This window comes from Seriola aureovittata, chromosome 17 (genome assembly GCF_021018895.1).
Source record: "Seriola aureovittata isolate HTS-2021-v1 ecotype China chromosome 17, ASM2101889v1, whole genome shotgun sequence".
Taxonomy (NCBI): Eukaryota; Metazoa; Chordata; class Actinopteri; order Carangiformes; family Carangidae; genus Seriola; species Seriola aureovittata.
The window spans coordinates 14,469,007-14,495,469 of record NC_079380.1 but is presented as its reverse complement, the minus strand read 5'-3'; the positions used below and the strand labels follow the sequence as shown (position 1 = coordinate 14,495,469).

The 26,463-nt window shown below is 41.6% G+C and overlaps 1 protein-coding gene across 3 annotated transcripts in view; it reads right to left on the bottom strand.

Annotated features, from left to right (window-relative positions):
* Nucleotides 1-26,463, bottom strand: part of cep112 (centrosomal protein 112) — a 99,774-nt gene that overhangs the window by 43,075 nt on the left and 30,236 nt on the right. For all 3 annotated transcript variants that reach the window (XM_056402433.1, XM_056402435.1, XM_056402434.1), the window contains 8 exons: nucleotides 24,332-24,486; nucleotides 24,062-24,191; nucleotides 23,817-23,909; nucleotides 23,502-23,561; nucleotides 22,233-22,312; nucleotides 11,061-11,196; nucleotides 8,284-8,391; nucleotides 3,009-3,191 (listed from right to left, as the gene is read on the bottom strand). In XM_056402433.1, coding sequence (XP_056258408.1) covers nucleotides 3,009-3,191; nucleotides 8,284-8,391; nucleotides 11,061-11,196; nucleotides 22,233-22,312; nucleotides 23,502-23,561; nucleotides 23,817-23,909; nucleotides 24,062-24,191; nucleotides 24,332-24,486 — 945 coding nt within the window. The remainder of the gene's footprint in view (nucleotides 1-3,008; nucleotides 3,192-8,283; nucleotides 8,392-11,060; nucleotides 11,197-22,232; nucleotides 22,313-23,501; nucleotides 23,562-23,816; nucleotides 23,910-24,061; nucleotides 24,192-24,331; nucleotides 24,487-26,463) is intronic.

Sequence of the window (26,463 nt, the reverse complement as noted above, 5' to 3'; positions counted from 1 at the left end):
GGACAGACAGTCAAATGAAAGCTTCCGTTCACATCCAGGTATTTTTAAAAGCAGTAGTATAGTAGTTTATTCTTTTAAGAGAACAGTCAGACTCAGGTCCACAAGTCTGGGAATTGTGAGTTAATCCCCAGAGTCAGTGGGAAGCCAACTACACACCAGGCCTTGAACCCAGCAGGTTAATTTAATTCATTAGAGATTTCATAACCGGTAACACATAAGGCTCAATCAGCAAAGGAAAGATAACTTAAAGTCTGAATGTAATCATTCTGGAAACAAAGGAAGCCCCATGGGTCACATAGCTGATATAATAATGTGTAGCGGCTACACAGTGGGCAAAGTCAGAGTTTCTTGGTTAACAAACTTTAGTGGGATCAGGACAATGTGTCCCTGTGTAAGTTTTTTTTTTTTTTAGCTCTTCCCTACAGTCGCTACAACGACTCATTGGCTCCCCTTCTCAGAAACAAGGCAAGAGTCAGGAATGCCATTTATTACTGTCCCGCCACATCAAGGGGATGAGTTGGTATTACTCATCCCACGGGTGTGTGACTGACATTTGCTGTTCCTTTAGCCAACTTTCTAGCTGCAACTGTCCCTCCACTGATTCCAGGAAGACTGAGAGAAAGTGTGGAAAGGAAAGAGGCAGACATAATGAGGTCTAGGCTCAGTCGCCAGAGCGGGCATTTGTGTTGCCTGTTACTGACATGTCACTTGATGATAATATCATTGTCCATCTGACCGGTGTGGTGGGAGTGTGTTGTTTGATGGGCTGGCAAAAGTCCTGTGGTTCCCAGAAGTACAAGAGAAAGAAAAAAAGAAAGAAAGAAAAGAAGCTGTAGTATGTGCTGGAAAAGGAGTGATCTATGTTTTCTGCATGCATCATCAAATGCTGCTTTTTCAGAATTCAATTAATATTTTCACCACTTTCACAGCACAGTTTTATGTGTTTAAAAAGATTCCAGTGAAGGGCCACATTAGCTGTGGGTTTGTATCAGTTTGACAGATACAGAGCTCTCAAGGGGTAAACAACCTTGGTAATGCAAAAGTGTTTAATAATAAGTGGCTTTGCTCAATGTAAAAAAGCTCATCTTTAATACATATCTGCTGGTGGTGTGTCAGCTTCTTGTCATTTTAACAGCACGTCCATGGAACAGTGCTCCGCACAGGAAGTCGAACCAACTCACACCCCCAACAGTTTCAGAAACCTCACAATCCTGTCCTCCATCTTTCTAAGGCCTGAGTGAAAATCTTGACTTCTGTTGCTTTAACATCTGACATTAGGCAGGCGTCTGATCGCTGCTCAAAATGCTGCACGAGCAAACAGGAATTGAGAATATGAGATGGGTACTGGGGAAGTTTGTTTTCTGTCGCCTCCTGAGATCCTGAGATTTGTCAAACTACACTTCATTTTGACAAGACTAGGACGGCATGTTATCAGCAGAAATGTCCCGTTGTGACGGCATCTCAAGAAAACCAAATAACACACTAGCTGGTGCCATGGGTGCTGTGAAAGACGTTTCCCAAAAATATTAGAAAAGGGAACATTAGATAGGGAATGAAAAGGGGAAAAAAGCAGCATTCCCTCATGTCATACAGTTTCTAGCTTTTTAAAAAACATTTTAAGCCGCTGTGATGGAAGCCAACCAGTACGGTAGGATACTGGTATGGTGGTATAATAGTGGTCAATAAAAAGATTTTTTCAATATGTAACAGAATGTTTTGACATTTAACCTAATGAGAAGTGGTCACTTTGAATGTTATTGGGAATACCCCATTTAGTTTTACTGTTAACAACAAAAATGTAAACATCAACAAAGAATTAAAGACGCAAGTCAAAAAGGATAAGTTGGCGAGTTAAGTCTTCAAATGTTGTAGCATTTTACAAGTAAAATAGGCTTTAAAATAAAGGAAACAGAAATCAATTGTTGTTATTAGTTGTTATCGTAAATTATCTCTTAAATACCCCAATTATTGATCTGAGTGATGATGAAATTATATATAAAATAGTTTATGTTAACTTTGATTTCTTCTCCATTCATTTGGTGTTTGGAACCATCTGTGCCCACATTTGGACTGAGCACATTTTGTCAACAAATATCACATGTCTGTCTGAGTCCCTATCTCCAATAAACCAAGATTTCTGCATGCTGACAATGTCCATTTAATCACTAAGCCTGAAGTCAAATCCATTCCCAGTTGGGGGCTGGTTTGTCAAATGGTTTCCCACAGAGCTCCAAGCTAGCCTAGGCTGGAGAGAGGCGAAAACAGAGTGAGGGGTATGAGATGAAGACCTGCTGCTGATTTGGCTAAATGGAAACAGAATTCTCTGTGTCAGGGATGTCCATTAATATAGACCCAAATGTCATGCACTCATTGTGGCCATCCGTGCTGTAATAAGGGAATAACCACCGTTTTCCGGAGGGAGATGGATACCTGCGGTGAGAGGAGAATGCCATGCAGAGATACACTTCGGTGGGAGCGCAGGGCGCTTGACGCTGGTCCACAACCGTACAGCGGAAAATAAAAGAGAAATTCAACCCAAGGTTTTGGAATAAAAGCTTGGCGCTCAACGGAACAAATTTCTTCTCCTTCATCGGGCTACCTGCGGTTTATGGATATCAAGTCTTTACACTTCTATCACGAAACTCTGCTGCGATAAAAAATTATTTAGAAAAATGTAAAAAAAGAAACGTTAGAAGTTGTTTTGTTTATTCAATTTTAAACTTTTTCTGAAGTGCACCATTGTTATTACCCAAACAAAAATGATTTTTATTCAAATAGCAATAACTAAATTCTTATGTAAGCTCGTACCAAAAGAAACAGCAATCTGTAAAATGATTACAATCCTATATCAATATCAATCTAGCTTCAAGTAGAAAAGTGTCTTAACCCGCTGTGCTTTTGAAACACCAGGGAAACGTCAATGGGCAAAATACAAAATGGTTGTCCACGGGAGAGCGGTGGGTCAGCATGTGTGTGTGCGCAAACGTGGATCAGTGGAGACCCCCTACCTGGGCATCGCGCTTCCTCCACTCCTGGGTGTGCTGTTGGTGCTGTTGCAAGGCGGCCCTGGCCTGCCTCTCCAGGCTGCTCACCTCCCGCTGGCGCTCCTGGACCAGGCTGTCCTTTTCCGTGCTGTGCTGCTGCTGTAGCCGCGTCCTCTCCTGCTCGTGCTGCATGCGCTGCTCAGCCATCTGATTGGACAAGCAGGCAAAGGGAGACTTCATCAGCCAACACACACTCAGAGCAACCCTGTCGTCATGACAACTTGTCCATCCACCTATCCATCCATCCTTTCTTCGTCCTATTCCTTCTACCCCTTCCCTCCGCCCAGAACACCCATGTGCCCAACCAATTTGGCGAGACTGGTAGGAAGGTGGGAAAAAAAGCGAGAAAAGTTTCTCCGCGTCCTCACATTGTCAGAGGACGACATGATGTGATATGTTTACATCTGGCTTGCTCCCCCGCCCTCCCACCTCTCCTGCCAATTGTACAGACTGGCCCCTAATGTCCCACTCCTCTCTCTTTTTAAATCTGTCCCCCTCGCCCTATTCTGCGATCGGCATATAAAAGAGCAGCTAGTTTGGGCTATGCATGCAAGCTGGCAGGGGTTAGCCATCTGGCTGCAGTAACTATCCAATGCCCCATGCTATGCGCCTGACAGCATGCGAAAATCCGCTTAGGCGATGACTATGATGATCATTATAAACCGAGTTCAGAAAAAAAAACTGAATAGGGAGGTGAGGACGGCAAAAACTTTGAGAAGAACTGATAAGTTGCTAAAAGATTCTTGATACTACTTTTACCTGCAATTACACTCATTCATACATTCAGAACACTCATTCGTACATAATTCAACCGGTTTTAAATCCACTCATTCCATCCATTAATCAATATCAGTTTCCATGTTTTCACGATTAATGGGATTATGCTAAAGCAGGAATTGCCAGGCTGCTATCATTGAAGTTTATGCTGCTAATGAAGGATACCTGAAGTCAGAATACAGCAAGGACCTGTACGCACAAATCAACAGGAAGGCTTGGCTATGGAATAAACATACTGAAGACTTCTGTCTCACTGGAGTTACAACCAATTACACACAATACAGTAGGGGAAAAGAAAACACTTCTAATGGGACCCAAAGCTCCAATTTTTCAGGACTTAATCATCCTATCATCTGAAGCAAGTCTGTGTCCTGGTATAGCTGTGAGTGGAGTCACCTGCTGAGAGGTGAGCCTTGGCAGCGAAACTCCCAGCCCCGAACCCCCAAGCCTTTCCCAGACTCTGTTCCGTTCCCACTCCCCCATGGCGGGGGGACCAGTGACCCCCACACCATCCCGCCGTGCAGCCCCAGCCGGAGCCATGAGAGGACAGCAGGGGCCTGGGGCCCATTCGCTTCCCTGCTTTGAAGCTAATCCCCTGCACATTGTGCTTGACGGCACCCTACCTGGCCTGCCAGAGAAGTGGAGATCCACAGCCTCTATGCCCGGTGCCTGTTCTATCCACGGCCCTATCTTCAGACGTTGCGTGCTATTCAGAGCAGGTGATGAATGAGGGGCTATCTACAGGAAGCCAGAATCCAACCCCAGCACTGAGAGGAAGGCCACAATAGACACTTCATTTTGGCATCCATGAATTTACCCTTCAGCTTTTGGGAGAGCTTTGCTAAATGCCCTTTAAAAGGGCAATTGGAGGATTTATATCCGTATAAAAAAGTATTTTATCTCTGTGGCTCAGTTAGTGGCATGGTAGACACACACACACACATACAGTGCACTCTCAAGATACCTCACACATATGCCATTTTTCCAGTACATAATAGAACACCACAAAGCTCCATTAGACAAATATTATGCAGAATGTGGGCAACATCTTCCACATGTCGCCACTGGCAATGCTGATGTTGCCTATAGTATATTCCAAGGACAGACAAACTTGAACTGCCCTCATTTTCCTTTCAAGGACACAGATCAGATCCATAGCCAGAATACGTTGTCCCACAGGGATAGTCAGATTCATACAGTCAGATTCAGTCACACAAGTTACAGCTGATTGATAACCAGGCAATTGCTTCAAGAACTCCCCAGCAGGACAGCATGGCGTGCGGTAACAGAAACTGTGAAAGGAGATCCTGGTATAGTGTTCGCTCCTTTTTGAGTCTTGGGCCAAGGGGATTTTCAAGGAAAGAGGGGATCTGAGGTGCAACGAGGATGAAGAAATGGGAAAGATAGATCCGTTGTGAGAAAAACAGCATAACAAAAAAACGGAGAGATGACAGAGAGCAGACCCAGCAAGGAGCCTAGTTGTGACATCACGTAGCGCCAGCGTGCAGTGGAGGATGCTGGGTGCTCCGATTCTTAAAGGGACCGGTGTGGCACCGGCGTGAGGGAAGACTGAGTCGGTTATAGCACAGCTGGGTGCCACAGATACAGAGTGGGTCGGGTGTTACTGCACAGCACGACTCCTGTCAGCCTAGGCTGACATGGTTGTGCGTGTGTGCATTGAGACAGGACAGTGAGGTAATGGGCTTTTTTCAACCCCAGGGGGGAAATCTGAAATGTTTGGGAAAGAGGAGGGTGTAGAGGCGAGTAGAACAGAAGCCCTGTCTGGTCTCAGCAGGGGAGGCTGGGGTGAGTTTGTGAGGGGAGGGAGAGTGGAAGAGAGACAAACCTCTAATTCCTCACTGTAGGGTTTGAACTCAAGATGGCCAGTAAGTGGCGCTGAGTATGGATATAAGTGCATGTTTGTCTGTGTATACAGCATGTACACTTGTATATCTATCTTCTCGACTCTTTTATTATTTATTGTCCCAACCTAACATCTGAAGAGTGAGGATGTTCAACATTTCCCTTAACTCTCAGGGTCGTGACTCCGAACCAGCCATTTGACCTCACTACGTCACTCCAACGTCAAGAAGCAGAGTTCTGCCAGGTCACCATGACGTCCAGCTGCTAAGAGGGGTCAGCTGGAAAACAACTCCTTCATACATAACTCCCTTTTAAAGTCTCATTGAAGCTGCCCTTGAGGGAATGTTCTTTTGTGAGCATCTAAATGGCCAAACTTGACCCCGGCAATCTTGTGACACCAGTGGAGGCGTAATGCACACATACATGCAAGCATGGAAGAACGGGTCCACACATACCGAACTCTCAGCCAGGAAAACTGGTTCAAGAGCAGCACCAACACTTTGCTGGTCTAGAACCCAGAACTGCTCACGTCAGGGGCTGGGGGTGAGATTATCATCTCCAACAAGACCAACTAAAACTAGCACCTAGGTTCTTGTTGGCGCTAAGTACTTGTGATCACGCTTGTGTGTGTGCAAATACACAGTATATAGAATGTAGACACAATATGAAACAACTGTTTTCACAGCAACTTATGAAAAATCTCCCATCCTCATGTGCATACTAAGACACATTTACTCTTCCTTTGTCTGCCCTTCTAACAGTGTAGCTAATGTCACCACCACTCATATCAGCACCATCACAAAGACAGGCTCTTCATCTTTATATGTTTTTATCTTTAAGACAAAAGCTTCCTGATGTGCTGGTAACCCTGTGTAGTTGTCTTCAACTGTCAACTGCACCCCCACTCTGCGTAACAGCAGATGATAATCATCACTTGAATATTTTCAGCAAAGCTTTGATTGCCTACATGTTTTTCACATGATAGAAAAACGTGAGATTCCTCAGGACAGTTTACTGTAGTTGGCACATAAAACACTGACAGTTACTGGACCATTACATAGGGAGGAAAATTGGATATAAATGTAATCTGTCTAACCGCCATTGTCTAATTTCTATGACAACATCCTCTTGCAGCAAGAAGTACAACCCTATATTTCCCACCTTCCTCAGATTTGTTTTTGAATATTCTTTAAAAAATCTCAATATAATACATCATACATCCAATTTAAGCCATTTTAAAATCATTGTTTTCCCCAATGAATGTCATAATTACAAACAACTGCTCAATCATGGAGAAAATCAGAAACAGATAACTTTTTCTCCAGTATTTCATGGAAATAATGCAAGTCTCATAGCCTCCACTTACAACAATCTACAGCAAATTACATGCAGTGTAAACTCCATCTGGCCTGGAAAGGCGGTTAGCATGCTTATTAACAGACACGCTGAGTGCTAGTTTACTGCTTGGAAATCAATCATGCTGTGGATACAGATGGGAAATAGAGATGATACACCAGTTAGTCCTGTACACTCTCAAGGCTTATGTGGTGCCACATGATCATACTGCATCATATGGACATGGAGAGATGCAACTTATTGTTTTATGTCATTTAAAGGAATTCCAGGATTTAACAATTATTTATTATTTTATAGCAATCCAGGAATACACGAATTCATATATCCTTTATCACATTGTGCAATTATTTGCTATGCAAACCTTCATGACTATTCCTACCTCAACTGACAATCCTGTTTATTTTGCCTGGTGTTTTACTCACATTTATTACTCACAATAAGTAGGTGGATTTTGTGTCCTATATACAACTAAAATATGAATTTGGGGATTCAGTAGTGAAGAATATTAATCAATTATAATTGCACAGAGAAACATAAAAGGGACACTGAAGATAACACTCTGGGAAAACAATGTCATTGTCTAAGGACAAGATTAGATTTCATTTAATTACTCACCCTTTATGGCTAAAGTATTCAATCACACTGTAACAGTATAGAGCAAAAGATAGAATCGTACTGGCAGGCCAGTGAGGTTAAAGTGAAATACAGACTACGCTCTGTGCCTCCTACAATGACACTGGCTGCCTCTGATAATATCCATTTCTGTAGTTTAATTAAATCCGATGGTCTTCCTATCAGCAAGCTAGATTTCAATGAGTTGTGAAAATGGTTTCTAGACTCCTAATCGAAGAAGAGTGACAGAGATGGGATGATAAGGCGACTGTGAGTCTGCTATGCAGATTGCATTAGTTTTCAACTGGCAATGTTTAAGATATTTATTGAGGCGCAATCTAAGCTTAATCTAAAGCGTGTCCCTTATCATGAGAAATTAATCAGGCAGAACAGATGGGGAGGAATAACAAGACTATTCCAAATGGATGTCAGTCCCCTTGGCTCCAACGGGCCAAGTGTTCACTGATAATAGGGAGAAGATAATAATGTGATGATGATGATGGAAGCAAGAGGAGAATTCTTGCCCCCGGATATATCAGCAGCACAGAAGCGAGAACTATTTACACATGCAGACACAGGTAGATAAGCATGCTGCAGACAGATGGACATGAAGTTACAGACTCATACAGACCTGCTGTTCATATTTCTGTCTGAGTGAATCAAGTTGCTGGGAGAACTCTTTGGCCTGGTTCTCCCTGAGGGACTTGGAGCGGATCAGGTCCTCCTCCACCTTCTCCATCTGAAGCCATGAAAGAAAACATTAAACATTTAAATACATACAGTGTAAAATGCTTGTGTAAAACGTTCAAAAACATAGAAATGTACTCAAAATGTCATATTTTAACACTAGTTTTAGTTCATAGATGTATATTCAGGACAATAAATGTAATGCATGCAGAACCTGCAAAATACACCATGCACCTGCAGCAGGGTGATGCTGCTCTTATATTTTTCTTTCAATTAAAATTAATGAACTGGCACTGAGAAGAAATATAATTAACATATTATGTGTGATCTAACTGTAATGATATTATAGTAACAGCACATCAATATATTAACCTATACATCAAAGTTTAATATTAATTTTAATATTAAATATGTAATACCAGTAGTTCACAGTCATTCATATATTTACAGGTGCAAGAAAATAACTGCAAGTAAAAGAGGCGCAGTTAGAACTAAGAAAGTCATAAGCTTCTGGATCTTTGTGGATGTTGTTGTTTTTCTGGAAAAAAGGGTTTTGACAATATTTCTGCTATTTAACTCAACTTCCTTTGCACCCTACCACTTTCATATTTTCTGTTCAGGTGACGATAATCAACAACAATTGAAAATGTAATTTACTGAAACGCCTCTGTATCTGGGCTATGCTGTGTGTAATGCTCAGGAAATGCTAAATGTGCTTTGATTAATCCATTTAAAATGCTGAAGCCTCCTTTGAACTATGTATGCAACAGAGATTTGATTCCGTATGGTGCTTCTTTTTTTTTTTTTTTTTTCTAACCAAAATAGGGCAGACTCTTTCCTTTAAGAGCGGTCGAAAAGTGGGATGCTGATTTCAAAATGAGAGAAAGATAGACAGAGGAAGGGAGTGATACAGATAATCCATTTAGATATAACACCATCTGCAGACAGAGGGAGGATGAAAATGATGAGAAGAAAGATGGAAGGATGAAAAAAATAGAGTAAAAGCTTCTTTTGAAGTACTTTCTGTAACATTAAAGCCTTAGCAGGAGAACGTGATGGAGTGATGCACAAGTGGGGTGGAGAGAAGTAGGGGAGAGAGAAAGAGGGAGAGAGGATGACAGGGATGCAGAAGAGACTGCTCCCCTCTCCAGTGGCTTTGATGTGGGCTGAGGATAAAGTCAGATTGGAGATTGGGATGCCAGGGGCTCAATGGGGAAAGAAGGAGCGAGCAAGAGGATGGAAGGATGAGAACAGGAGAAAAGAGTCAGAGGAAGAAAAGGTAAAATGTAGCAATATAGATATTTTCCAAGCACTGAAAAAAGAAGATATCACTTTCTGCCCAAGTTTTAAAAAAGTGGCCCCGCATTCAAGAAGCAGGAGCAATGAAGAAAGTAAACCAAGGTTGTCTGTCGGCATCCTATGAAAGCTCACAAAGTAAACTCACAGTTTTGTGAGTGATTCTATAAAGGTCAAAGGCAAACAGCACAATTTATCTTTTTTGTCATTACAACAACCATTTCAAAAAATCAGTCTGGGGGTATAATGGATGCTCTGTGTGCCCACAAACATCCAAGCATAAATTTGACTCCCACACAAACAACATTTTCTTACACTACATGTGCCAACAACATACTGATTAGCTGAAAAACTTCACCAATCAGCGACTAAAACTTGCTAATCTTCCTAACATGCATCCCTGTAAAACATTCAGGACCACACTCAGTGCTGCCTTGTCAATACAGCACACGCACAAAGTATTGCCATAAAATGCTTAACAAAAACGCCTATAGCCAAACTGACTTGTAAGACAGCATCAGAAGTTTCGAGCTGAGTGCGTATTGATTGGTGAACTCTCCCAATAAGCAGCAGCCCACGCGGTGTGGAGGGCTGATCCTGAAGCTGGCCTGATGTACTAATTAGCCTGGTTGCTTAATGTGTGCGACCAATTCTCCATTGAAACCTGACCAGCCCACGTCATGCCTAATGAAAGGAAGTGAGGTCAATGTGTGATAGCGGAGAAATGAATGCACCTGCTTAACGAGCAGGATTATAAATCATTTCAATCATTTGGAATGACTAAATGATTGAAAATGGCCTGGGGATAATTATGTTCTTGGCTCTTACATATAGATTTTTTTTCAGTATAAGAGCAGTTAAAAGGTGCCAGAGAAGAGAAAGACCCATGATAGGATGTAGGACGGCCTAATGGTGCAAATCATTAGACAGCAGGAGCGAGGGGAGAGGGAGTGCAACAGAAAGAGAAAGACATACGGAGGAATTCAAGCACAGCCAGCGTGGCGCCCTATTGCATCTGTGGTCAAGCTGTGTCTCTGCAACTACAAAATGTGTGTGTGTGTGTGTGTGTGTGTGTGTGTGTGTGTGTGTGTGTGTGTGTGTGTGTCTGCATTGTCTTGGTTACTGCCTGTCAAACAGCTCACTCCATTTGTGGTACAGCAAATATGGAAGGGGTGTAAGTGTGTATGTGCAAATGTGTCCATCTTTGGCACACAACAGAAAACACAAAAAAGGCACCAGACTAATGTGCAGTATATTATATATATATATATTACAGACTGACTGGATGTACATAATGTTTACATATAACAGAAAACAGGTATGCACAGACGGCATTAACAACTTGCATTGTACATTCAATGTGTGGTGCTTTTTATGCATGTACGGCATGCGCGTGTGTGAGTGTATTGTACGTGTATATCAGACCTGGAGTTTCATGTCGGCGTAGGCCTTCTCAGAGCTGAGCTCCACCTGTTTCTTGAACTGTTCCAGTGCCATATCTGCCTGCTGGATCTGCTGCCTTTGGCTCTCCCTGGCTCTGTCCAACTGGCTCTCCATCTCCCTTCAAACCAAACACACAGACACACACACACACACACACACACACACACCACACACACACACACACACACACACACACACACACACACACACACACACACACACACACACACACACACACACACACACACACACACACACACACACACACACACACACACACACACACACACACACACACACACACAAATGAATATATGCAGCCATAGAAAAGCAATTGCAGACCAGGAAGCCAGAAATACTTTGTTAAGGAAGTAAGGAAGTGAACATTATTTTTATAGAACCTTTCAAAATAGTAGTTATAGAGTGATTTCAAGAAGGAAGAAAAGTAAGAGAGAAAATAGAGGATGGATGTAGAAGTGTATGTCAAAAAGAAACCGCCTGTTCTATCGGCACACGAGGCTTGGTTATTAATCTGGTGCTACCTCTTGATATCAACCAGAACAATCTACTGCACACAACAAAAAGACAACCTCTTCACATGTTGAATGGCATCTTAGCACACCGTTTGTTATCTCTCTCACCCCTTTAGTTTTATTATATAGTGTAGAGAATGTAGGAAAGTCATTTTTAGCATACAGTTCTACAGTATCTATCTACTCACTTCACACACTATCAACTTTGTGTGTGTGTGTGTGTGTGTGTGTGTCTTCCGTGCAGGTATGCTGCTGCTACTGCTGGCAAATGTCAGGTCACAGAGTTGCAAGCAGAGTGGATTGACAGGCATACTGAGAGGGACAGCCTCATGCTGAGAGCTGTCAAGAGCCCAACCAGGAGGCCCAGCCACAACATCATATACAGCCATACCAAGCAGCAGTCAAGCCCAACCCACAGAGTGTGTGTGGGGACAGGAGTGTGTGCCACAGGGTGGATGGATAGAGTGCAGAAAGAGTGATGGAGCTAGTAGGAAGAGTAAAAAGATTTTTGTAAACCACCTGAGAGTTTACATGTTGCGATGTATAGTAAGAAAGTGATCACGTAGTAATGTCCTACACTTACGCTTGCAGATTTATATATGTTTGGGTCAGGAAAATAAAGAAGACACAAAATGAATTGAAAAAATATGCAAAAACTAAATTAAAGAAACAGGGAAAAAAAAGAGTTACGCGTTTGACTTGAGGTTCAACTGAAGAATTTTTTAACATGATTTTAAAATTACAAAGATTAATCATAGACAAGCCTATTATGATTCCTTCTTAAGATCACTATTGTGACGAGTAAACACTGTAGACACGCTTAATGACACACATGATTTGTTTCTGACTTGGACACAGACTTGACAGTGAACAACGCTGTCAGCATGTGCTCACAATTGACATGTTTTATCAGCTGTTTGTCAGATGATATTCATATTGGATTCGCAATGTTAGAAGTTAACAGAAGTCCAGCACGCAGCTGAGAACTTGTTGCTGAAATACAAACTAAAATCTGGATAATATTACTGTTTTAAATGTTTACATGTATATCATTAAGTGATGTATTACTTGTAATAATAAAATTCAAATCATACATACATCAACACATAGACCATTACTTAAGTCTTAACATATAATATACTTTTAACATAGTAGGGGCCCCTGGTGGTCTTTAATTAAATTTGTAGTCATCCTGAATGCTGTTCTGATATTTATAGTACAAATCCATATCCTGTATATAGTTGGATACATTACATTGCCAGATTTTTTAAATAAACATTTTTCAAGTTCTCTTTGTGAGCACAGAAAGAACTTGAAAACTGAGAAAATTTAATTTAGTACCCAACCAAATTTGAATAACTCAAATACAATGCATGTCTTGTGATGAATACTTAAAAAATATTTTAAAAAATGACTCACTTGCAGCTACATTGAAGATAACTTTAAGAGAATGGGATTGTTGGATGAAAAATGCATGCTTTTAGACTAAGGACAACAAAACAGGCTGTTTTCTATTATACTTCATCAGACATTTATACAAAACTCCATTAAAATAAGATGAATCAGATGAACTTTAGTACTCCTGTCCCTGCTACTCATGTATAATACACTGCAATAATGTTAGGGATGGACCTCACTGAAAACAGGAGAGCGTGTACTGATGAAATTTTAACAAAAGTTGGAACTGAATGTGCAACTGTTCAACTCTGAACTAAAACACAACATGCAGCACTTTTTCTAGTCAGCAAAGACACATCTGCCGTCACTACAAGTTCACTGCAGCAGCCAATGAAATCCAAGACCCTTTTCCTGATTAATAAACAAAGAGAGAGAGAATATGACTGGCTGTGCTTGTTTGTTTTTTTTCCCCACAGTGTGTGGTATGTACAGTACTGTGTGTATGCGTGACTGTGTTAGTGTGTTTTTTTCCTGGTCCCTTGTAAATAATATTCTAACAGTGTATGGATAATTATTCCCCGTGGACAGACAAGCAGGAGGACGAAGGAATTTTTGGCCAGTGGGTGAGACTTTAAACCAATTAGAAATACAACTACTGGTAATTTACAGCAGGCACACAACAGGCGCTGGGGGAGGACTAACACGCTGAGAAAGAAGGAGTACTGTCGAGATTGTGTGTGTGTGTGTGTGTGTGTGTGTATGTAGCAGGTAGCACTATAAACATGCAACTGTGTGCGCACATGCACTTACAGAAACACACACATCCTAGGAAAAAAAAAATTATATATAGTCAGTGCCTGCTCACACACACAATCACAAAGTTAACATTTTTGTTGAATGATTAATCACTTCCCATAGTCAAAGCAGCAACTTTAAGTGTTTATAAGGATAGAACACTGAATGAAAAAACAGAAACAGAGAAAGACCGAGGAGATAAAAACAGCAAAAGGAGGCAATAAAAAAAGCAAAGAACAGAAGCTGAGGACTGAAAAAGGAATGTGCAAGCTTTCTCTCCTCTTTATAGTGTTCTGTCTCTTTGTAATTTTGGTCTCTCTCATGTCGGACATCAAACGACAAAGAAATTGTTTTTTTTTCCCTCTCCCAATTTTGTGTACTCTGTAATTATTAATCAGTCTGGTTGCATGACTGCCTTCCGGGCTCAGACAGACACAAAGGATATGTGCAGAGGCTAAGATGGAAAAAGACAGAAAGAGGAAAGAGAGAGGAAGATGGAAAAGAGGATGTCACAGAAATAGCAAGTTTTTTAAACTTCCAAGGCAGAGCAGAAATGAATTGGGGAGTGTGTCTCGCTTGAGAGACGACGGAACGCGCGCACGCGCGCGTGTGTGTGTGTGTGTGTGTGTGTGTATGTATGTATGTGTGTGTACGGGTGTACGCACGTGCAAGTATATGGGCCTTTGTTCATGAGCCACAGTCCCAAACTCTGTGTGTGACTGACAACTCTACTCAAGGAAGGCACTGTGACAAAGTTGGAGCTGGCTGCTGGGCCTATACCTCTAAGGATACACTGAAAGATTCACTGCCGCTAAATTTCAAGTATGTGACAGATTGAAACATATTATGCTCTAAAGCTGAGGAGAGCAGGTAAACACATGGCACCTTCAGTGATTCCTGGGAGAATAACTGTGTGTGTATGTGTGTGTGTGTGTGTCTCTGAATGCGTGTGGTCACTAGAGCGGTAGACAGCATGTCACCATCAATAACAGAGCGATGAGGGTGAGATGAGAGGACAGAGAAAAAGAGTCAGGGAGGCCTGGCAGGGAGAAACAGAGAGGGAAAGGAAGGAGAGGGGTGCCAGCGCCAGGGCGGCCGGTTGGCTTTAAATGGATCTCTGGTCAGAAAAGTGGAAGGAGAGGAGGCTCAAATTAAAGATGTGCCTTCTCTAAAGAGGAAGTCCTCTCATCCCTCAACGGCTGTTTAAAGGGGAGGAAGAGAGGGAGGCAAGGAGAGAGGAGTGTGTGTGCTAGAGAGGGTGAAGGAGCTTCCGCTATCCAGCCGCCTGGCAGACAGGAGGGCTGCAGGGATGCCGGCGTTTTCCGGACTACCCTGACCACACAATGCCACGTGCTGCCTGTGTGCAAGTGTACACCATATGGTAGATATAAAGAGACAAGAAACTTCCTGTATATAAACATTCACATACAATTAACACACATTAAAGTCAATGCACACAAGAAGCAACTCTAATTGTTTTATGCAAATATTCTTTTCATGTAAGCAAAGTATTTAAGAATTGTATGGGCAGTGATGTGGGTGGAGCAGCGCATGGAAAAGACTGACAAAACAGACTAGAATGCACACTTGCATGTGGATGCCTCTGGTCTCTCGTATAAAAAGACAGAGAGCGAGAGTTTGTGCACGCGCGGTGTGTGTGCAAGTGCATGCGAGTGCCCGCGCATCTGCGTCTGTGAGCTCATCCAAACGGAATGATAACGAATCCACAGACACATCAAAGGGGCCTGGAAAAAAAGAGAGAGCACATAAAAAGAGAGAAAATGCAAAACTGAAATATTCAGCGCCCTCTGAAGAAAAAATAAAACAGGCTTGGTTTTCATCCGCATCCCCAGAGAAAGAGAAAGGGAGAGAAAAAAGACAGAGACACAGAATAAGAGACAGACCACAAATAAGTGAACACAAAAGAGAGACAGCACAAGGGCAAGAAAATATTAAAGACGGAGAGAGAAAGAGTTGAAAAGAGAAGAGTAGAAAACAGAATTATTGAGCTTGATGGTTTTAAAACTGCCTACAAATGTGGCCTGTTTATAAACAGCATTTCTCAACAAGATAAGAAAGAAAATGGCCACATACACATAAATGAGGCGGCTGCATTATTAGTATCCTTCACAGAAACACACATCAATACACAGTCATCTAGGTTCTTGCAGGGAACGGTTTTTTCTTCAGCTAGCATTGCTACCCACTTCTTTAAAAAGAAGTTAGCATTACACAGTTGAGGATTCTTAAATCAAGCTTCACCTTTACAATCATGCTCCACCCTGTGCTTTACCATATTTTTTTGGTATTTATACCTGCCCTAAAGATTTATTTTCAGTGGGAGTTCGAGTATAGCGTTAGCCACAGATCAGTGGACTCTGCAGAGGGAAAAAGGCTTATTGCCTTGCTCAGACATTGGTGGACATGACAGATGACATTTCAATTAATCTAGCAAATACAAATTGCCTTCATTGAAGCTTATGGACTCCCATCAACACTGGGGACGACAACCAGTGACTTCTCCTCGCACTAGTTAGTGTGTCTTACCTCAAAGCCAACTAAACACCCTAAGGAGAGAGAAGGATAAAAAGGAATCTGGTGCGGCCCAGGCTGACAGTACCACTATGTGGGTTGATAAACATGTGGGTGGGACAGAACAAAAAGACACAACACATGTCTGTGTTATACTTCAAAATGGCTCTGGAGTTCAGTTAATTTCACCCCGGGAAAATTTAACAGATATTTCATATTTCTACACAACTCTTGCTGCTTCAGTACAGTTCTGACATGGTGAAATATGGATGTTATTTATTGTTTGTATAAATACAACTCAAACTACAGCTTCAATCTTGAGGCAACAATGTGGGTTTGGGTTTGGTTCAAAGGAGAAAGGAAAGGAGAGGAGAGGAGAGGAGAGGAAAGGAGAGGAGAGGAGAGGAGAGGAGAGGAGAGGAAAGGAGAGGAGAGGAGAGGAGAGGAGAGGAGAGAACTTGCTCATGACATGGTTTGAAACTGGTTTTCTTGGCTTTGCTGTGCATTTAGATGCTATTTGGCTTCAAGAATTATGCAGATTACAGCATAATATGCTAAATCAACTAGGCACAAGTCCCTAAAGTAAACATACTGTATTTACATATCCCAAACATTATACAATGGAAAATGAAGCTGGAAGGTTTTTAATGAAACAATGAAAGCCCTAAAGACAACCTATCCAGATTGAGTTGTTTCAGAGCATGAACTAACTGAGCCTGCTTTGTTATAAATTCATACTGTCAGTAAATATTTGTAAGTGAGCTGGCTTACTGTGAAAATGTCAAATTTAGTTATGTGTGACAATCATGTAGGCATGGCAAGATATTTAACATCATTACAGCATGATGTGAAAATGTCAAAATATCAATCAGATATTTTTCAGAGATTTTTTAGAGCAGAAACTCATTATCTGCTTCATTATCTATCAATTTAATTCAATATTCGAAAAGACAAGAGAAGCTTTCGCTCTACAGTGTTAGACATTACTGCAATGATACAAGCTGGTAAGCTTCGCACTACACCCCTGCAAACTTTGAAACCTGAAAACTAAAAGAAATGGCTACAAATCAGTGTTTAATCACTGATGATGGGGATAAAGTGAGAGTATCTGAGATTGTAATTGTCATTTAACTGAGAGAACCCTGACTATCGGACACAGTTAAAAAGTTCTTTACAATTTTCCTTTTGTCAGGTCTGTGGTATTGAACTGGTGCTTAACCCGTCTCTATCCTCCGCTTTCAGTGTAGTTGCCATGGGAGTAAATATTGAGCCCTGGTGAAGCTTTTCAATATTCAGGATCCATACCTCCACCTGCTCCTGCACCTCAATACTAACTGGGGTTGCAGGCTGTGTAGCCTCTGCTCAGCTACCCCTGGTCCCTCTCTGGACCACCACCCCTACTTCCCTCCATCCTTTCTGTCATGGGAGAGGAATGCTGAGAAAGATAAGACCACTTCAAAGACACACACAGATATAGGGTATGCATGAAGTAACATGAAAGAACATATTGGATGCACCATATACCTTTAAGAGTAGAGGGGTTCTATCTCATGCAAGCATGTGGGCATGCATGCACAGACACTAAAAAAAAACGACACAATGAAACACACAGTTAATTATCTGCCAAAAATCACTGTTTTCACTTCTCAAGGTCTCAAAAACAAAACCTAGCTTGATGGTGTGATGTGAGAGAAGTCTGATGTGTACACACAAAAAAAGGAAAAAACAGGACTACAGCAAGAAACTTTAAATTAAGGATAAACTATATTACTGAGAGGGTGCAGGAGTTAGTGTAAATTCTACACACCATGACACATACCATCCATGGATTGCGTGAGTGTGCACAGTGGTTTGGACAGGCGCTCACACAGCCAGTGTGCAGACACTCATAAAGGCAAGCACACTTTCCCTCCAGCTACTTACAGTAGACGGCGCTTCTGCCACTCCAGACTGTAAACGATCAAACTGAGAAGAAGTTACTGCTGAGACACAGTCAGAGTTTCTACAACCCTGCTCCACACCTAAGCAGCCACATGGTTTTGATAAAGCCAGCTGGATGCCAAGCGGCAGGAAGGAGGAATGGAATGGTATGGAGGACAGCGTGGAAAAAAAACATGACAGCCTCTTCATGGAGAGAGAAATACAGTAATCTAGAAATAGACTGACTGTTTCTCTACTTTAACCATTCAGGTGGTTTTCTGATGTTTTTAAATTGTGATTTTGGAGGTCATTGTTGCAAAAGCAGGCAAGCTGTTCCCCAGATGAGCTCCCTCTATCTTTTTTTTCTCCCTCTGTAGTGCATCTCTCAATCTGTATGCTAATGCCCTGTAATGATCTGAGGCATGATGGGATGAAAGAAGAAGAGAGGAACTTGTTCTCCGCACAGCTTTGTAGTGCTTTCTGTTGTTGTTGCTATAGTAACACAGACCTGGAACTGAAATTGACGCAGCAATGCTTATTTGCATGGCAGGACAGGGTGATTTTTTTACACTGGAAAGAAAGAGTGGGTGTAAACCATGGAAAGAAATGGGTGTGGATAACATTCATGTATGCTACATATGGACAACAATAATCAGAACTGCCAAAACATTCATCGTCAGCTGTCCTACTCTACACAGACAAAATAAAATATACAATCTATATAAATTGTTATTAATACGTCTATGCTGATAAACTTTTAGCAGTAAATTGGATGCACACACAAATACATGTCATAACTAAGTGCACATACCGCACAGTATCTGGCATATGGAGAACATACTGAGCAGTTCTACTTGTTTAATTTTATCACCTATCCACTCATCTTCACACACACAAACATACACACACACCCCTGCGTGCGGTTTTGCTTTGACTTTGAAGTTCTCCTGGATCGCCTTTAAAGGCCGCCAATGTTGCCACGGCAGCAAGCAGGTAGCAGACATCAGACTGCTTAGTGTGTGTGTGTGTGATTGTCTGTGTGTGTGTGTGTGTGCATGTGAAGCCTGAGCACTTAATTAGCTAAGAGCCCGATGGGCCACTTGCTGTTTCTCAGTGTTTAACACTAAACGACTGGCTCGTTACTGATACTAACAACAAGGATAATTTATGCACAAATGGATCTGTCTGCTGTGTTTAAGCTTGTCCTCTGCTGCCGGGCTGACAATGACGAGCACAAACAATAAGCAGGCACAACCATCAATGTCCCTTTGCGATCTTTACGCTGAATACTAAACGCCACAAAACTGCAAAATTTGTTTTCATGTTGTTTCACATTGAGAGAAATACAAATGGAACAGTAATGGTGACCATGTTCTAAAGCTACACAAAAATGATTTATCCTCGTTTTCAGAGGCCGCTGAAGATACAAAGTGCCTTGGGCTATTCATGAGTACATAAAAAAAGCAAATACAGCCACGCTCAGTTCTTTTCAATCCACTGCGTCTCAGTTGCTATTATATTGTGACAAACAGTTGAAAATCTCTCAGGGGGGTGATGGCACTGTGACTAGCCTCGGCAATGTATGGCTGGAACTGGAGATGATGTTGTAGAATGTGTTCAATTGTGCAGAACACACTCTACTTTGACCAGGGAAACTAATCTGCTTGTGACCAAGTAATGCGTTTCTGTATGGGATTAATTACCCAGTGGAATGCACTGACTGGCTGACTGGTTGGTTGGCTGATTGGCTGGAGTCTGCAGAAGTCTAGGCTGTCAGCAGAGTGTGTTTGTGTAGTACTGGAGGAAGGAAGTGATAGGGCTAAAGAGTGAGAGCACTAATAATTATCCAAACTGCAAAAGATGGACAAGCAGGCAGAAGTGGCATAATTATCATTATCTGAATTATTACTTTGTTAATCATATTATTCCTGTAATAATCCAATGGGGGCTTAAAAAGTATATAGTAGCATAAAACAGATCTTTTTCATAGCTTATACTTTCACGTTACTGCCTTCCATCTAAGTGAGCCAGTCTTGGGGTCCTGGTAGTACGCATGCCACCTCATCATAATGATTTACTGGGAAACTTGATGGAACTAAACAACATTACTGCCATTAGTTACACATGCATGTTTTCTGAAAGGTTGAAAGGTGACCTTAAAGTAGAATGTATTGATTTTTTGGGCACTGCGGGACAGCGGAACACACCATTGCTTACTTACACATCCAGAAGACAAAAAGCAATATTAATATTCAACTGAAGTCATTTCTCTGGCCACCTGACAATATTCACTTGATTCATCTCTGGTCTTGTCTCCAACAGCTCTTGAGGGAAATATCTAACTCTTAGGCTGTTGAATGCTTCACGACTGTCTCCAGCCAGCCACTAACTTTGCTCGCCAGTCGTTTGGCACTTTGCAGGAAGTATATAGACAGATAGAGAGGTGAGCCACTGAAACCAAAACAAAGTGCTGAAAGGCACTAAAAAGATCTGTAGAACTGAAGGGAACTTCAGAATTGGGTTATAACTGTCTGAGGGTCCATCATTAAGAGCAATCTCTGTCATATTAAACAGTAATTTGAGTAATTTGAATTGTTGTAAAAATATTGATAGTGCAGCATTTTCATCTCTCCTATTGTGTAACATCACTATAATATTCTTGTATGTTCCTATTGCAACTCATGATAATTTTCTTTATTTAATATTCAATTTATACTGTATGACTTTCATTATCTCACATTAAGAGCTACTTGTATTTTTCTTACATGACTCTCAGTTTATTATTGTAGGTACTGTTAGATTTTTATAGTAGGATTAGGTTTGGTAGTTTTCTTCAAGACAACGCAAATGCCTGTTACATGTGAAGCTCTGATCTGTAAGACTTCTCATCACAGTTTCCAGGCTCTCAACTCTAACAGTGCTACTCAGAGTTATAAAAAAAGATCAAAGAGAGTGTGCAAGGGTTGGCTTGTTAAAGCCAAACTCCACCTTAAATCAGAATTCATGCACACTGCTCTTATGATCAAAGACTTAAGTCAGTAGACATAAACAACTCTCTACAGTTTGAAGCCACCAAGTCAAGGCTAAAATATGTGATACTAATAATTGTAAAATAAATATCATGCTTCACTAACATTATATATGTTGGAAATTTCATGACCAAAGGGGGTAAATTTCATTACAAACACTAATAAAGTAGAAAATGTGTCCACATACCTGTCAAACAACCCGGGCACTATCACTGTGTTTGTGTTTTGATGATATTATTAGATTAAGATCGAGTTTGTGAAGTATTCCGTTTGCGCACACACATACATCGTGCCTAAAGTCTCTCTGCCTGTTTTTCTAGTCTGTTCTACCAGTAGGATTCATTGGCCCAACTTGCTATGTCAACCACACACACAGACACACACACACAGACACACACACACACACACAGACACACACACACACACACACACACACACACACAGACACACACACACACACACACACACACAGACACACACACACACACACACACACACACACACACACACACACACACACACACACACACACACACACACACACAGATCAGAAACAGACTTTGTTTTGAGCTCATTAATTGGATTATTGTGTAAATTCTGAGATAACTCAGAATATTTATGGGTGAAGATATTTGTATTCAGACTTTGGCTATGAACCCTAATTTTGGGTGGTGTTTAGCCATCAGAAAGCTGTTGGTATAAGCAAAAACACTAACTGCTGATATGCGTCATACCAAAGATAGTATCAAGGAGGAGATCTTAATAAATGTACAGCTGTAACATTTGAGCTACAGTTTTCTAATTTACAGTGTATTTGGGTATTAACTGTGATAAGCACAAAAAAAAAATTCTGCTAAGTCAAATTTAGCACCAACAATTATTAAAACACTTTCACTTTTAAATTCATGCAACAATTGACGCTTTTGGCTTAGCCTTTCTCACTGTACCTGAGCGCATCCTCTAGTTTGGCTATCTTCCTCTTAGCCTCTGATTTCTCTTTCTCTGCCTCACTGTGGATTGCTAAAACCTGAGAGAGAGAGAGTGGGAAAGTAAAAGAGGAAAAGAGAGCAAGAGAGGTGTAAGTGAGTGCAAGAGCAGACACCATCAAACATCACTCAACAAAACTCTCCTGTCTGTGACCTTGTGCATCTGGTCTCGTCTCTTCTCTCTATCACCCCATCAAAAGTACCATCTGAGCCTGTCTGCCTGCACAGAGGGCCTCTCACTCTTTGGGCCCTTCTCATGTCCAGTTACCATACTCTGGCCTCCTTCATGTGTCTCATTTAACACTCCTGAGCAGTGGAAAGAGGAATCTTTCCAGAGGAAACAAAAAGGAAAATGAACAACTAACTTTTCTCTCTCTCTCTCTCTCTATCTCATTGTTTTCATCTCATGTCACCTTGTAGAAAGAAAAAAAAGAAAAAAGTAAAGGTGGAGAAATATGCAGGTTGATTACAAGGACAGAATAAAAAACAGTCTATGTTTGAGGGAAACAAAAAGACATCAAAACCAAACTTTCTTATGGAGAAGTTTAATTTAAATTCTCCCTGACCCTGAAATAACATGCACAGAGGCCTGTTAAGCTCTTGCAGGTGTATCAGACAGAGGGCCCCGTCTCTGGGTATGCCAGCCTTCCACCAACACACACATGGTAATTGTGGCACTTTGAAGATGACCCAGGTGCAGTACGGTCTTTAAATCTGATCTTCACCCAAGACGTCTGGCCTGGTCTGGTCCAGCTCAGATCATTAACAATGGTCTCTGTAGTCTATGGTTTATGACTATGCACTATGGCTTTGAAGAGGGTCCCTCAAATGTAAAGAACTTGGTGCAATTAAGTGTAGACCCGGGTACACTGACAGAAAAATGTCCCTTTTTAAATGTCCTCTTTTGCTGCGTGATTCTACAAGTTTATTTAGATTTGCTTACAACTCCTATTGTCCACTTTCTTCGCTTGATAACCCTTATGCTAAATTATAAAATTTCCATCCTCCTTCATTTCTTTGTCCAGTCTTACATCTACCCATTAATCATGAAACTGATTTTACGAGACCAGACATAAAATCTAAAACTAAGGGGAACCAAAAGGAACATGTGACTCCATGCTTTGATCTCTACTTGACCGTAATCACTTTGTCCAGGGCTGTTTTAATGCAACGACAGAAGCTATGGAGCTCAGTGGATCAGTGTTCCTGAAGGAGCAAGTTGCACACTACCTTTTTCTCACAGTTGATCTGCAGTTCATCTTTTTCTTGCTGAAACTTTATCTCTTGATCCTGAAAGGAAGAACAAGTGAGATAAAATTAAGCAAGTCAAACTGTGAGGCATTTGCACATAAACAACACATTGTGTGAAAGACTTACTCAGACAAGCCTATTCTAATCTTAAGCATTGTCACAGATGGTATTACTACAGTCACAACAGAAAAGATGCCGAATGCCGTTATGAGTTACACACACACACACACACACACACACACACACACACACACACGTGAAAATATGCTCACACCTCCATCACCCAAAGCATACCCTGAGTTGTTGGTGTCTTCTATGTTCACTGTCCTGCAGCTGCTGTTTGAGATGAGCTGCAGTTTTCTCATAGTCTTCTATTACCTCAGAGGCCTAGACAAGAGAACCAGAGAGAAAATTGGTTTAAAAAAAACAAAAAAACAACTGAAATTGGCAGAAGGTTTTGTACTTTGCATCAATCAGCAGTGGATTTATCAGGCAGGTTGGGAGTGAGAGTCATGTGGAGGTGTTGTGGTTATCTGGACCTTAGTAGCAGACAAAACATGTTCCTGATGTAAGTGGCTCATGTCAGTCTCGTGTTTGGCTTGGAGCTTCTGCACGGTGTGCTCGTACTGCTCACACTGCTGCTCCTTTTCCCTCTGCAGGATCATGGTCCTGTGGACAGTTAAGAGCTTCATTCAGACTGTGTGGTAGGATGGTTCATAAACACACTGACCTGTTCATCTGTATCCTCTTCACCACTCTATATTTCTTCACCTTTTTATCTCTATTTCACATGTCAAACAGTTACTGACCGTCTGTTGGCCTCCTGAAGTTCGGCACTGATGGATGCAATTTGGATCTCCAACTGGGCCTTTTCCTGTGTCACCTTCTGACGCAGCGCGTTGCCCTTTTCCACCTCCACTGACTGTTGTTTCACTCGTAGCTCTAGCTCACCAACCGTTTGCTCCTGGATCACACAGATACACAGAAACCAATAAACCATAAAGGTTGAACCACTGAGGGCACTAACATGAGAAAGTGTCATTGGTCTGAGGACTGCATCCTTTTTTAACATAATTTAATCTTTATTAGTCCTGTTGGAAAAGCAACTTGAGTTTGTACAAGTCATGTTTTATGGACATTCTATAGTCTGCAAACATCTCATCAGTTTTTAGCTAGCCCTGTGTGTGTTGTGTTAAAATTGCCCAATATGTTTGTAAAAGTGTTGCTAACCTCAAAGTCTGGGCATGTTTATTAAATAAAAAAGGATGTTTAAGTTTGGTTTCACACAATTCCAAATACTGAGAGTGCTAATGTCCTGTAAAAGGCAGAAATGTGGCAATAACAGCACAGAAAAAACCCCAAAAGGTTTCCAAAAAAATCGGCTATTCAAATATTCATTTCATTTTCTACCGCTTATCCTCTAGTAGGGTCGCGGGGGGGCTGGAGCCTATCCCAGCATCTTTTCGGGCGAGAGGCGGGGTACACCCTGGACAGGTCGCCAGTCCATCGCAGGGCAAACACATAGAGACAGACAACCATTCACACTCACAGCCACACCTATGGTCAATTTAGAGTATCCAATTAGCTTAGTCCCCATTTTGCATGTCTTTGGACTGTGGGAGGAAGCCGGAGTACCCGGAGAGAACCCACACTTGCACGGGGAGAACATGCAAACTCCACACAGAAAGATCCCACGGCCGAGCCGGGACTCGAACACGGAACCTTCTTGCTGTGAGGCGACAGCGCTAATCACTGCACCACCGTGCAGCCCCTTATCCTCTAGTAGGGTCGCGGGGGGGCTGGAACCTATCCCAGCATCTTTTCGGGCGAAAGGCGGGGTACACCCTGGACAGGTCGCCAGCCCATCGCAGGGCTATTCAAATATTTTGAGGTAGAAAATGATGGTTAGATTTAACAAAAAAAATGAAAAAGATATTTTTGTGCCTTTACTTATAGTTGACATTAGGGAGATAACAGGAAATCATGCTACAAAGGTTCCTAGCTGGACTTAAACCAGGGACGTTATAGTGCATGGATAGTAATGTGCAAGAATATCCAATGAATACTTGGAACTTATGAACTTATGTTGCAATAACAAATGTTAAGGCTGAAATGAAATTACTCCATCATACACCAATAAATGTCACTACTGCCAGGCTTAAAGGAGACTTATGTCAGTATTGTTACTGAATAACAAATGTCAAAAGCTCGTCAGGTTTCTGAGATTCAAGAGAAAGAAAATGATCCACTACTGCAGACAGCTTATTCCGGCACTGTGCTGATGAAATGTCCCCTCTCTGCATCTTGTCCTCCAGTATGTGCATGTGTGTCTTTATGTGCGCGTGTGTGTGTGTGTGCGCGCGTGTATGACAACATGGAATGCAGTGTGGGCAGGCTGATAAAGGCGATGACGGGGCGCTGATTAAAGATGGAGCGTGCTAGTAGATCTACATGATGACAGAGTCTGGCGATGACAGAAGGTAGAATGATGGGAGTGGAGGGAGCGGTGTGTTTGAAAAACTATGAAAGCAGCGCCCAGCAAGGCTGGTGAGAGAACTTTTTGTATTTGTGTTAGCAGTGTAGGGCGCTGAGAAAAGGAACAAGGGGCCTGTGTTGGACTAGGACGCGTGCTGACACTTAGCTTTCTGGCAGGAGATGAGAAGAAGCACCTCCCCAGGCTGAAGCTGGACTGGGTACACCTGGACACACTCAGTGGGAGCAAATTATGTACCATAATTAGGTATTTTGCAAGGAGAATTACTAGGTGTGAAGTACAGACTACATACGTCACATTAAGAGCTTTGTTCCCCTTCAAAGATTTAGAAGTGATAAAATCTTTGAAGATGAAAAAAAAAAAAAAAAATTAAATTTGTGACAAAAAAAAAAAAAAAAAATCATACAGTGTGAATGATGGCATTTTACAGTTTAAGTGTCAGAACTA